Source organism: Neurospora tetraspora (genome assembly GCF_033439725.1).
Source record: "Neurospora tetraspora strain CBS 560.94 chromosome Unknown B0H65scaffold_4, whole genome shotgun sequence".
NCBI classification, from domain to species: domain Eukaryota; kingdom Fungi; phylum Ascomycota; class Sordariomycetes; order Sordariales; family Sordariaceae; genus Neurospora; species Neurospora tetraspora.
The window spans coordinates 823,695-836,654 of NW_026944386.1; the positions used below are offsets into that span (position 1 = coordinate 823,695).

At 52.7% G+C, this 12,960-nt stretch overlaps 3 protein-coding genes across 3 annotated transcripts; 2 read left to right on the plus strand and 1 right to left on the minus strand.

Annotated features, from left to right (window-relative positions):
• Positions 1-744: 744 nt before the first annotated feature.
• B0H65DRAFT_508582 (uncharacterized protein) lies at positions 745-1,525 on the plus strand (the record flags this gene model as incomplete). Its single annotated transcript, XM_062828236.1, is given in 5 exon segments — positions 745-780; positions 801-1,035; positions 1,069-1,152; positions 1,172-1,262; positions 1,390-1,525. The coding sequence occupies 5 exon segments, from the start codon at positions 745-747 to the stop codon at positions 1,523-1,525; spliced, it is 582 nt and encodes a 193-aa protein (XP_062681359.1).
• Positions 1,526-2,375: 850 nt separating this feature from the next.
• Positions 2,376-2,876, plus strand: B0H65DRAFT_184229 (uncharacterized protein). Its single transcript, XM_062821548.1, has one exon. It carries the CDS (start codon positions 2,494-2,496, stop codon positions 2,746-2,748), a length of 255 nt encoding a protein of 84 aa, XP_062681360.1. The 5' UTR covers positions 2,376-2,493; the 3' UTR covers positions 2,749-2,876.
• Positions 2,877-4,432: 1,556 nt separating this feature from the next.
• B0H65DRAFT_508583 (uncharacterized protein) lies at positions 4,433-5,248 on the minus strand (the record flags this gene model as incomplete). The annotated part of the gene is given in 5 exon segments (XM_062828237.1): positions 4,433-4,540; positions 4,573-4,676; positions 4,759-4,898; positions 5,026-5,065; positions 5,083-5,248. The coding sequence occupies 5 exon segments, from the start codon at positions 5,246-5,248 to the stop codon at positions 4,433-4,435; spliced, it is 558 nt and encodes a 185-aa protein (XP_062681361.1).
• Between the last annotated feature and the right edge of the window lie 7,712 nt (positions 5,249-12,960).

A 12,960-nucleotide genomic window follows, 5' to 3' on the forward strand; every position in this document is an offset into this window, starting at 1 on the left:
AGTGGCCCAACGACCCTGAGGTCGCTTTTCATCTGCCCTGCTGTTAACCAACACACTCACACTAACAGATGTGTCAATATGTATATGCCTTCCGTTCGGACCGCGCCGGCGTCATGTTTCAACCACGCAGAGGCATCGTTAACAATCCAGGAGCGTGTTGTTTATGTTTTGGTTCGGTTGTGAAGACTGACACACTGTGGTAGGTGAAGGTTCAGTTTTCTCCCACCTTGGCCCGACCACTACTATGGCCGACCTTTCCTTCGGCCTGCAGCAGCTTTGGACTGACAGCTCACAGCATGCCCACCTATGAAACCAGGGCTGAGTCATCAAGTGGTAGCCTCTGGTGAACCATATTTTTACCCGGGTAACCGTTCCGGACCTCTGACGAACGGTACGAGGGCGTGGTGGCTGGGGCAAGCGAAACTCGGAGCGTAGTGCAGAGCGAAACTCGCGCAGATTGGACGGCACGATCCGGGGCCGGGGCAACTACGCTCGGCGTGCCTATCAGAACATCGGACGGCCGTTTCTGAGGAGCGACTCTCGTTGTATGATGCAGGCACACCACGACCCGGAGCACTTTCGCTGTGGTTCAAGTCCAGATCTGCCGTTTTCAGGGTGTCGACAGCGTCATAGCAGCCTGACTTTCTTCAGGTTACAACCCCAGGACTGCAGGAAAGTCCGCCACGTCCGGGGCCGCGAAGCTGCAACCGGCAACAAGCCTTGCAAGCTTGGTTCTTGGCCAAGATGCTGTTGTTTTCGAGCCGTTTTGCGTGGAGTCCGGTGATGATTTATTCCCCGAGCAAGAACTCTGTAGCCTGTCTCGGGCAACTCTGGCCCATCTCTGTGGATTCGATGGCTCGCTGGGCTTTTGTTGTTTGTGGACTGGAGCAGGACTGGTGTTGTGGCCCAGACTATCCAGGGAGGAACCGGAGGGACTCGTTGACTCGCTGGCCTTGACAAAACGCTCTGCCTACGGCCGAATGAGAAGGAGGAGGCTGGAGGCCGATGGGGACGCTCTGGAGATGCTGTCCATAGGTGGGCAGGCCTATCTGCAGGCCACCACGGTAGTGCACTGCGGGTGTCCAAGAGTGCGAGGCCGTGGCCACTGGACGGACGGCAATGCAGACGGAGAGAGCACCGATCTGGAGCCAAGTGCAGAAGAGGTCATCAGGGTCTGGCTACCGTGGTCGTGTGGACGAGGGAAAAACGTGGACCAGAGTTAGCCAACACCGAGGGCGACCAGCAGCTTCACTATCGCAAAAGTGGGCCTATTATTAGCTGGATATCTGATGCAGTGCCACGAAGCCCAACAAGCACCGAACCAGCACCGAAGAGAGGAAGGCCAACCCTTGTTTCCCACCTGCCCTAGGAAGAATGCCGCGTATGCAGAGTCCGGGGGTTCTCCTGGTCGTCCGGAGGGGCTCTTGGTTTCCCCAATGGCTCGGCGTTGCTGCACACGTTCCTTTGGTTCCGAGATGCGACAAAGTGCGACGAGATAGCAGCGGATTCCGGGCTGGGCATGTAGTCGCCGGCCATGGAGAAATCGACGGGCAGGAATGGACAAAGCTCTCTGGCCGGTGGGACTCGGATGTCCAGATATGGCAATTGGCAGACTGGCGATGGTGTTGTCGAACTGCAACGCCGCCGTATCGTACCAGTGCCCACCCCCGTAGCAGCTAGAGCAGACTGGGCCGCAGTAGCTCTCCAGGCTAGGCCATAGTCTACGGGTAGTTCGTGGTTAGTACGGGGTAAAGGCTAGCACTAACGGCGGGTCCAGGCAAATCTGAAACTGACACTTGCAAGATGCAGTGCATCTTGCATGTCCACCAACGAAACATGTCCATCGCTCGTGAATGTGGGTGAATGTGAGAAGGGGACCCAAAATGACGAAAAATGCTGTCCTTTGTTTTTTCTTCCTTGTTGAGAAGCTGAATGTGCGGTGCGAGCCGAAGGGAACCAAGGGCACTGCACCCGGAAACCCCAGCCATCGTAACATGTTTTTTGGGTACATACCTGGAGGTACCTCTGGGCCTGTGATGGCAGACACGATGCCATCGTCCAATGCCCTGAGAGAGTGCAAACTCTGCATCAGGAGTGCAGCGGCATGCCGCACTTCTCTGCACATGTTCATGATGCGGACTCGGGGTTGGCTCAATTGAGAATCAGAGAAAAAAAATTTGTCGAGATTCCAGGGGTGAAATTCTTTTCTCTCCAATCGTGGCAGCTGTGTTTGCAGAGGATAAATTGAGTCGGTCATGTCGTCGATGGCGGTGGTGAAGGTGGTTGTGGCGGCAGGATGACCGTGGCGGAATTAAGAGCAAGGCGCAGCCATATCATCCATCAGTCAGCGGCGGTCCTGTCCCGCTGTCTTGTTCCCATTGTAGGACATATAGATCCGGCTTCTCTGGAGATGATCTTTTGTTCCTGTCATCCGGCGAACTGCGCATGTGCGTCTGAGAGGTGTAAGTAATGTTTTCTTGACTTTCACTTGATATGCCTGCAAAGATCAAACCATCTTGTCTTGTGGGCGCGGTGTGGTGTGTGAGTGGTGGGTGTGGCTTGTGGCTTATCAGGGGTGTTGGAGTCCGGATTGGGAGCCGGCAAACGTCAAGACCGAACGAGGACTTCAAAAAGATGAAACTGGAGGCTGGGCCTGTCAGAAGTCGCTCAGAGGAGCAACTCGGGGTTCGGACCGTCCCTGATATGGACCTTTATGGTTCTCCGTATTCCCGGATAGTCTGCCCCTAGTTCCCGATTGAGGCCGATCCGGAGAAAAGCTGGAGCTGTAAAGAGGAGTGAGAGACTGAGAGGCTCCAAAAAGGCTGCAGCCCTACTGCATAGTCCAAGGTAGTCTTGTCTTGTCCTGTCTTGTGTTGTCTTGTTTTGCCAAGCATACTCGGACCAGAGGTGGGAGACGGGAATAAGGTAAGAGACTGGAGCGTCTCCGAAGAGGCCGGAGTTTGTAACGGAAGAGCGGATGGATGAGGTGGAAGACAAGAGACAACCTAAGAGACGGGAGAGGGACGATCGAGAGTCGATCGAATGTCACCATTTGACATGATAATAAGGGTCGTCATATAATGGAGAACCGGATTTTCAGGGTCGTGAATCCGTGATGTGTTATTGGGGCGTTGCGAGTCTTCTTGGTGGTAGTGGTGATGCATGTTCCGGTTCCTGGATCGAGTGTGGTGAGGTGTCATTGCGCTGAAGTTGTGGGAGTGGAAGCCCTAACTGGTCGTGAGGTTGGATTGATGGGCGCCGTTCCCGTGATTCCCAAGAACAAAAAAAAAAAAGTGTGAAGAGATTTCTCGTAGCACGGTAGAAGAAGGAACACGGACCTTTGTTTGAGTGCTGCCTTGAGATTACTTCTGAAGCGGAAGGCGCGAAAGGAAGGAAGGAAGAGTCCTTGCCGGCCGTGTCCCTTCCGTCCCGGGCCCGAGCGCACGCAAAGTGACGGCCATGACGAGTGCTCCTTCCTCTCTCGACACCGTGATGACGAGGCTGGCATCAAACCGAAGAAATTTCAGTGAAAATTTTTCATGTGCGGCTGCCGTGTGTGTGTGTTCACTTTTGTTGTTTGTTCGCAACCTTCATTTTCCAGCCTCATGGCCAATCCGAAGGATGAAACATCCGGAAACAAGTGGGCGTTCACGGCACCGTCCATCGCCCACTGCATCGGGTCCGGATGTCCGTGATTGTATGCGGCCACTGCGGGCTGTCCACTGGAATATGGCGGGCAATGCGCGGGCTTCCGTCCCAGGCACGCTGCAACCTCTCGTCCGTACCTCCCGTCTGCCCCTCCTTGTGCCTTCCACTTTTTACTTTTTCCTCTGTTTTGCATCACGACGGGACCTGGGACCTTCCTTTTCATCTCGAGACAAACAAAAAGCAACACACAGATTACTGAACGAATGAACGAACGGAAAACGCCCCAAACTCATCACGATCACGCAGGAACAAACCCATTTACCCATTTGCGGCGCAATACTTTCGGAACAACCGCTGCTTTTCTGACGACCAGACGGGAATTGTTAGGGATGAAGTCTTTGGGACTCGCCGTCGCCGACGTCAATCACTAATAAGCGCGACCCCTGTTTTCTGCGGTGGTTCCCGTCGCCCCGTGTTATGACGGCGATGAGGTGCCAATACCCAATATCTCAGAGACCGAACAGCATCAGCACCAGCCTCACCACCACAAGACAAGACACGACGTAGGTAAAGCCGGATCCCATGGCAAATGTAACATTCAAAGACAGGAAAGGAAGTGCAAAGCGCTCGAACATCATCAGTCAGACCGCTGAGCTGCACTGCACGCCTGCGATGCGCTGCGTACGCAACCACAGAGAAACTCTGTAAGTCTTTGCCAACCAGCAGCAATCTGATTGCCCAATGTCCCTCTGGATGGCACCCTCCGTACGCACGTTTGAGGCGATCAAATCAACTTTAGGAAGGCCCCAAGCTGCCAGGGGCACACTCTGAGTCTGACAGTTTGACACTTGCTTGACAGCCCCAGACACTGGCTGGCATCAAATGGCAAAAGCTAAAACGGGTGGATGGCAGCCACGGCAGGACAACAACATCGTGGCTCTTCTCGCCGGGAGGACTGGCTCGCTCGCTGTGTCGCTGGATCTCTCGGGCGTCCGTGCCCAGGGTGCCTCGAGTACCGTGATACCGTTCTGGAGGGCACAGTGCCAGAGTGTGCCAATCTGCTCACCTCATCATTCCGTTTTCTCGCTCCATGTCGCTGGTACCAGCTACCTCTGACCACTGCGACAGCGCCAGCAACCTGCCGCGCCCACACAAGCTCCGTTTCGTTTCTCGAGACGTGTGGGAGAACTGGTGGATTAGACAGGGAACCCCCCGGCCCGCTGAAATCCACCGAGGCCATCCGCTGGGTCCTGAAATGGGCCTGAAAATGGAAATCTCCCGGCAAAAGGAGATGGGTCCGTCCAAGCTGGCCCCATTGCTTCAGTGGGTGTCTCTGTCTCCAAGGTACATGGGTACCATCGAGTTACGCTACTGTACCTCAGGCGTTGTCCAGCTCGTCTCGTAAAACGGAGACCAGCTCAAGGCCAAACACACACCAGACAAGGTACCTGGCTGCTTTGGCTGGGTCCCCCGGCTGCCCTGTCGTGTCTGGTGTGGTTGTCTTTGGGATTGGGACTGACTGGGTACCGGGGTGTGGTCCAAGAGACAATTGATGCCAACGACAAGGTAGGGAAAATAAGGTCACCCCCTTGACTTCCATTTTGACATTGCCTCGTTCCAGTTCCAGTAATCCTCATGTTATAAGACCGACGGATCCCCTTCTCCGTCCAGACCTCTTTTCTTGGAATCCCCATCACAGCTTCTCAACCATCTTCGGATCCTAATTCTTCTCCTGTGTTGTGAATAAACACCAGGTTTAATACTACCTTACTTGTCTACTTCCGATCCACACTACTGCACGACTGCCAGCTCTCCAGAGTTCCTTTCCTATTTCGAACATCACGAAAGACTTCCGAAACGGGAAGCACACCGAACAACCACAACAAACTTACGCACTTGTCGACGACACTTTTTCGAATCCTAATTCTCGCCGATTACACTTTGGCGTCTCAATCGTGAGTCATGACGCGCAACAACATATCAGATGCCGGGTCGGACAGATAACTAACCAAGGTGTCTTCTCGGTGGTACAGCTCTTGCGACGTTTTTAATACAACCTTCACAACCGCCAAAATGATCACCAGGACGTCTCAGTGTGTCAACTTCGGCCGTGGCGCCTACGATACCACCGGTGTCCCCAAGCCCCCACAGCCGCCCAAGCCCAGCCGGAGGTAAAGGGCCCTCGATCTTATCGGGACCTGATGCGTGCCTGTTCATCCCTTGATTCACTGCAGCGCGGATCATTGTCACATTCCTTAATCGACATTGGCACGACAAACAACAACCAAACATGACGGCGATCTCGAACAAGCAGCACCACCTCTTCTTTTTGCGACTTCTCTCTTCGACTACTATACTATAATCGGTTTTAATCTCGCCCTCACCATCTTTTACTACTACACTTTAGTCAACAACCTCTGCGATCTCATTCTCGGGCGATTAATTTCAATTCGGAGTACGCCTTTTAATCATCATTCCTCCAACATGGAGGACAACACTACAACAACAAGCGAGTGGTTCATTCCGGGCGGCTGACTCTGGCCTGAGTTTTGCTTTTTACACCTGGTGCACGGCGTTTACACTAGAGATGGGCTTGGTTGCATTTTCCTTTTTCTTGGGATTTAATGGAGCAATACTCAGTCGCTCTTGGGGTGGTCACTTGTCATTTTTACACCAAACCTGTTTTGCGCGGATCACAACGGAAAAGAAGCAACCAGCTTCTCTCCCGACACATTCGACCACCAACTTAATCACGCCCTCCCAAACCCAGCCGGAACACGATCCGGTCTCATAATTCGCCGAATCACGACGGCACTTGATCATGGGCTCAGGGACGGGCATGCCAGCCAAGAATGATGCGCGACCGACATCACAGCGTTTCGGTTTTTCTTTTCTCGTTTGTCTTGGGTTGGATTGGGAAAAAGACTTGGGTGGTTGGGAAAACTGCTTTTTTATTGCATCTAGACTTTTTGTATTTTCCCACATTGTTATGGGATGTACCACCACATCGGGATGGTTCTCCTCGCGGAGATCGCCATCATCACCCGCAAAGCGCATCATGGCCCCTATTTCCTTTTCATGTCACATCACATCATCATCATCACATCACCACTGTACACCATCTGGCATTATCTTGGAGGATACACATTCTGGGGCTTCGGTTTCCCTTGGTATCTCCAGCCATGAAAGGGGCAGTCAGTGTTCGCTTGGCTGGATCCAGGTTATAGAAGATACCCCCTCTCGTCTTTGTTTAGTTAATCCCCTCCCTGCACCTCTTATATCAGAACTCATGTATAAAGATACAGTCTGAGGATGGATAAAATAAGAAGTAGCTATATAGTTTAGCGACAGAAAGCTTGGTCTATACATACCACAGCCAGCAAATGGAACATTGAGATTCACATCTCAACAATCACTTTTTTTCAACATCAACTTGCTCTTTTTGAATGTTTTCAGCCGCACTTGAACACATTCGGATAAGCTTCTTCTCCTGCGTCCGATATACGAACGCAAGAAAAAAAAAGAAAAAAAAAGAAAAGAAAGTTCGCATTGTTAATTGTGGCGGAGGCTTGCGCGGCGCGGGGTCGGAGAAGGAGAAGGAGAAGGGTGAAGGGCGACCTCGAGAATGCACGTTCCCGATCTGTTTGTCTCGTACAAAGATAACGCACACGCGAAACCACCTAGCTACAGGAAACCTATCATTGCATTACGTTGTGCTGGATCTCACGATTGCTTACCGCACGCAGTATTTGACACTTGCATCTGTCACTATTTCTTCATTTTATTCCCCCCTCTTTGTTGACGTGCGTGTGGCCTGCATGGCATGTCAAGCTCTCCAATTCCCAAACGAAACATCCCAATCCAATTGTGATTTCTCGCTTCTCTAAAAATGCACACACTGAACTGAACCGAACCGAGTGAGCGGACTGCCCGGACCCGTTCAGTTTTATGAAATTGAACGTTCGTTCAAATTGAACATTGCGCCCGACCCGCGAAGGCGAACAAAGAGATTACAGCGACACCCACCCAACAGCGGAGCTAATTCCGGGGTACCTAGGTGCGGCAGGTGCCAGGTGCGCTTGGCGGGCCGATAGCCGGGCCGGTCACCTCAGTCGCAACAACCAACAACCTAAGGTACGGTGCGGTGCGGTACGGTACTGCGGCAGGTACCTTCGTTACCTTACAACCTTTGTTAGGTCACCTCTCTTTGTAAGATAAGGTAAGGCCCGTTCAACCTTTTCGCTGCGGCCCGGAACGGATGGACGGGTGGTTGGCTGCGTTGGTGATTTAGACTTTTTCCGTTTGTTTGCTTGCTTAGTTTGACTCCTACTCCTGCAATGTTAAAATCCACGACGAACGACGAGGGGGACGTCAACAGCAGCGATCAGAGGATGGGATGTTCGAACAAAAGATCTGTGCTTGGAGTTGAGCTTGAACCGTTGCCCAGTGCTGTACCGTAGATACGTGTACCTGGTGGACACACCACCGAGTGCTCCGTGCTCCATTCGTGCCTGCATCGATCAGTGCAGTGCAGCCAGGCATTTCCGAACCCCGAATTTGAACGAAACGAAACGACACTATGTGGACCCCACCAGCCCACCACTCAAACTCCAGCTCGCAAGAGAACCTCTACGGTTACCACTGGGGACTGGGGATACGTAACAGCACTCCAGCAGTGACAACTGAAAGAGGCGCAGATCATATTCCTAATCGAGCATCATGACAAGAAAGCCATCATCCATTCCCCGGCTCGGAACCGGCGACCGGAGCTGGAGTCCGGGCACGATATCGTCATTCGGCGACCATGAAAAGCCTCACAAGTCGTAACTCGCGAGACATCGGATAACACCCGGGCGTCAATCGTCGTCACCAACCTGCCCGGGCCGACAGGGTTGTCAACTACGACGACATTGATGAATTAGTAACACGAGCAGCCCGAAATGAACAACATGCCATGCCATCATATCATGGCATCAGTAAACCCATAACCGACGGTCGACAAACAACAGTCAACACCAGTCAACAACAATCAACGGACAACGGGACGATGAGACCAAACCTCCAAAGGATTATGGAGCCGCTAATGCAAGCTCTAAAAGCCAGGCTAGACTTCTTTCGATTTGTCCTAGTAAGCAAAGTGTAGCAAGGTGCAAAGTCCTTTCGCCGTCTCAGGCCCTTGCTGGCTGCTGCTGGTCTCAGATGTTGCATATTCGACAAATGTCCTCGTGATTCGAAACCACCACCAAGCCAAGCCATGCCATTCATTCCGTCAATTCCGTCCATTCCGTCCATTCCCCGGGCAATACCAAGACTTTAACATGTAACTGTAGCTCGTCCCGTGAGTGTGGTACTAATCGATGCCAGGGCAGGGAGTAGGGAGAAGAACAATCGTTGAGGTGCCATTGAACAGTGTCAAAGTCAATCAATGCCAAAGGGAAAATGTTCGGGCATTGCCGTCGTTGTATCAAAGGCTCAAGTAAGTCCGAAGGCGCTGCTACTACGTTCCGTTACGAATATGCCAGATTCAGGATCGGCAAGGGGTTTCAAGCCTTAAAGCCTCATGATTCTCAAACCCGAACTTTCAATGCTTGGTTAGTATGTATCCAATGGAGATGGGAGCACCGGAACGATTTGAAGCTGGAGAAGGAGATGTCCGAGAGTGATGCCTGTATGTACATACATACGTAAGGTACCCGAGAGAATCCCGGGTACACCTTCCCAGGCCCAGGTCCGCAGTCCTGGGTCAGAGGTCGGGCGCGGCGGCCGGGCGGACTGGCCCTGTCAAATCTCAAAAGGGCCTCCTCAATTTGGGAGCAAGGCGAGCTGACGCGCTGTGATTGATGCAACGGGTGAACCGGGAATGGCCGCGGTGCAGGAGGAGTTGTGGTGGACACCACCATCACCAAAAAGGGTTCCCAAAGAGGGTGACATCCCCTGACTAGTGACGGAGAGATTCACTTCTGTGACAGGAACGAAGCCGCTTCGGCGGTCACTCAGCATGGTCACCAAGCGATGTACAACCTAAGCCTCATATCGTACGTACGGGGAATAAAACGACAAAAGGGGATCTAGAAAATCTCGAAAGGAAGGGTTCATTGGTAGTGATTGCACCCGACGTCGCCGACGTTGTGTAATGTAATCCTCGCTGAACCATATCTTTGGGTCACTTCCATACTTCTGACGCCTGACGGGCCTGACGGGGCTGACGGGGAGCTGAGAGATGATTTCCCCGGGAGGCACACCACTGCATCGTCCATCACGAATGTTTCACATCATCTCACTGCAATTCAAAGGGGTTCAAAGGGGAGATTCTGGATGTGGCGTGATGCAGTGGCTTTTTGATGGGCGTGAGGCTTGAGAGGGACTCGAGACTGGTGGATGGAATTGGGACTAATTGGGGGAGGCTCCACTTTCAATTTTGAATCCATTTCCCCAAACCCCGGTCACGTCGCATTTTGCATCCTTCTCATTCGTCGGAAACACGGTTCATCCCATTTTTCCCCAAATTCCCATCCAGAAAAATGGAGCTTCAAATCCCCCACTGTAATTACACTGCGACTCTACAACTTCACAACCACCAAAAACGATGAAGTCACCACCACCACCACCACCACACGGGTCCCCTTCCGCGCACACCACTGGGCAGCTGTCACTTGGCTTGTCGTCGGATCGCTTCAATTGTCTCAGATCATTCCGCTCATAGATCAGCGAGAGTCCATGCAAGGCACGATATGGCAGGCAGGCGGGCAGCACGTAAGCCTCACATTAACGACCCTGACTCTCGCTTACCACTTTTGCCGCGAGTTCGAGTCACTTCCATATCTCGTTGCATCATCATCATTATCACTCGTTGGGAATCACCCAGATGTTGTTGTCAGTCAGCCTATCCCGTCGTCGATATCGCCAATATGGCCTCTATTGGTAATCACGACGAAACCTCACGAAGCTGCCTGCGATTACTACAAGTCGTCGCAGCGCGGATGTAGGGTGGGATGATGCCAGGCGTGGATGACTCTGTCCCTCGCCAGTCCTGTCATGACATCAGGTACCGACCGACTGGACGTAACACCAGCACACCTATGATGCCAAGAGTAATAATAATCCCGTCCCCCTTCTTTGGGATTCTCCCGGATCGCTGCTGCTGCCACTGCCGCTGCCGCCGTCCCATTTGACATCCAAATCGATTCCGGCGTCCGAGACAACACCAATCGGATGTCGGGAGCTTAGGAATATCGAGAGTCGTGCACAGCCTCGTGTGTACAGTCATCACTCATCTCAGGTTAAAAAAGAAGAAGTGGAAGCACAAGGCAGCACAGGCAGCACAGGCAACACAAAGTTGCTGTGGAAGGCGGATACACCGTTACAGCACCTGAACTTTGAGCACACTTGGGTCCTGCAGTGTCATCATCGTGCTCCGTTTTGTTGTTCGTGACTTTCAGTGGTTGTGTAGGTAAGTAGAGGTAAGTATTGTATTGCGAAACTGCGGAGCTGCAACGAACTCATCCAATCATCTTTCTCCATTCGCCTCTCTTCTTTCTTATTTTGTCCAGCCATTAGCCAGGGGCACGCCTCCTTTGACTTTGTGCTCCAGAGCAAAAAAGATGATTCCCGGCGGTAGATCCCGTCGAGGCCCGTCTTACGGGGTGGGGGTCCTTCTCGGCCTTCTCCCACTCTACTCCATCCAGCTTTCCAAGCTCCGTCTCACCACGGTATCACCATGGTGATGCCCTGATGGTCCCCCATATGGTTGTTCCATGTCGCAACGAAGTCACGAGAATCCAAGTTCCCGGTTGCCATCCGGCTGCTCACCCGGCCCTTACCCGGATCCCCGATCCAACCTCGACCATCCCGCCTCCTCTTCCCCGGACTACGCTACACAGAGCGAGAGGCTTAATTAAGAAACCACAACCTTGTCAGCCCGCATGGAAACACCCATCCAAATGTCAATCCCTCCGTTTTGACCCAAAGAGACGGGCATCATCACTAGAGGCATATGTTTCCCCAGCTTCTTAGTTCTTCCCCCAACCAACTCCGGTCGCACTTGGCAAGTAATGTGGTGGGGGGTTTTCCGTTTTGGGAGAGATTTCTTCAGTCTTATTTTGTCTCTTGTCCCTAGCACCCACGCAAGACCAGGTTTAGAGCCCTGGCTTGAATCCTTCTTTAGCATGAGCTGCTAGACAGGCAAAAGACAGGCCTAACTCGCCTGTTCGCCTGGCTCGCCTAACAAAACCTGGTATGTATAGCTATCTCAGACATACAGTCGGTATCAAGTGGGAAAGCTTCCATGCTCGCTTGGCTACCTAGACAGGCACAAATCGATACCTATCATTCACTAAGACAGATCGACAAGATAGCGCTGGGGTTGGTTGCAAATCCTCAATGGGGAAATCATCCACCCCCAAAATACTGGGCGGAAAATACCAGGGGGGGCCAGGGGACCATCCGGCACTTCCGCTCTGGTTTGAGGTCTTCCAATTCCGCACATACAAGTTATGTGCCCCCCGGTACATGAACCCCCCCGCGGACCACTTCCGGTCCCTGTTCAATCACCCAGAAAGCAACCATGGGATTGCACGTCCAATCATGGCCAGTTACCAGCCTTTCGGATCCCATGGCGTAATCTGCAAAACTGCTGCAAGTTGCTAGGGCGGCGAGGGTCTTGTTTCGCGGGCTTGGCTAAAAAAGATTATCCTTGCCATTATCGTCGTCGAAACCGTAACGATTTCTGATTCTGACGGTGTTTGATGCAAGAGAAGATGCTTCTTTTGTGGTTCTATCGTGATCTAGTGGTGTGGTGGTGACCGGGTGTAGTGATGATATCGAGACTGCTGTCGGCAGTCTTGACAGTGCATCATGGGGTTTGTGCAAGGTGCTTCCTTATCGGTTACCACTCTGACAACGTTCTCACCACACGTTCAGGAACAGAAAACTCGCATCCGCGGGCCAGCCACGAGATGCCATCCCGGATTCCCCGTGCATCACTTTCAAGGCTGCATGCAGTGAGCCTTACGACAGAGTGACAGACAGCTGGGACGGCGACTCCATTTCTGTCATCCAATCCGGCACCCACCGATTACTATTCTGGGCGAAAGTGGAAGTTAAGCGAACCCTTTCTGTCGTTCCATCCAGGCTTCCAGAAGGTCCACTCACCCCCCCTGATTCATCCTTCCGTTACGTCTCGCCCTGAATTTCGAAACTCCGGGCATTGATGGGCAAGAAGACTCCACCGAACGCATCACCCACGACGGCACCACCGCGGCGGCGCCGCCGCCGGCGCGGGCTCATGGCATGGCATGGCATGGAGATGCCCGT

What these genes read in the sequence shown, in the direction of transcription:
- B0H65DRAFT_184229 (XM_062821548.1), top strand. Translation starts at nt 2,494, where the DNA reads ATGCCTGCAAAGATCAAACCATCTTGTCTTGTGGGCGCGGTGTGGTGT.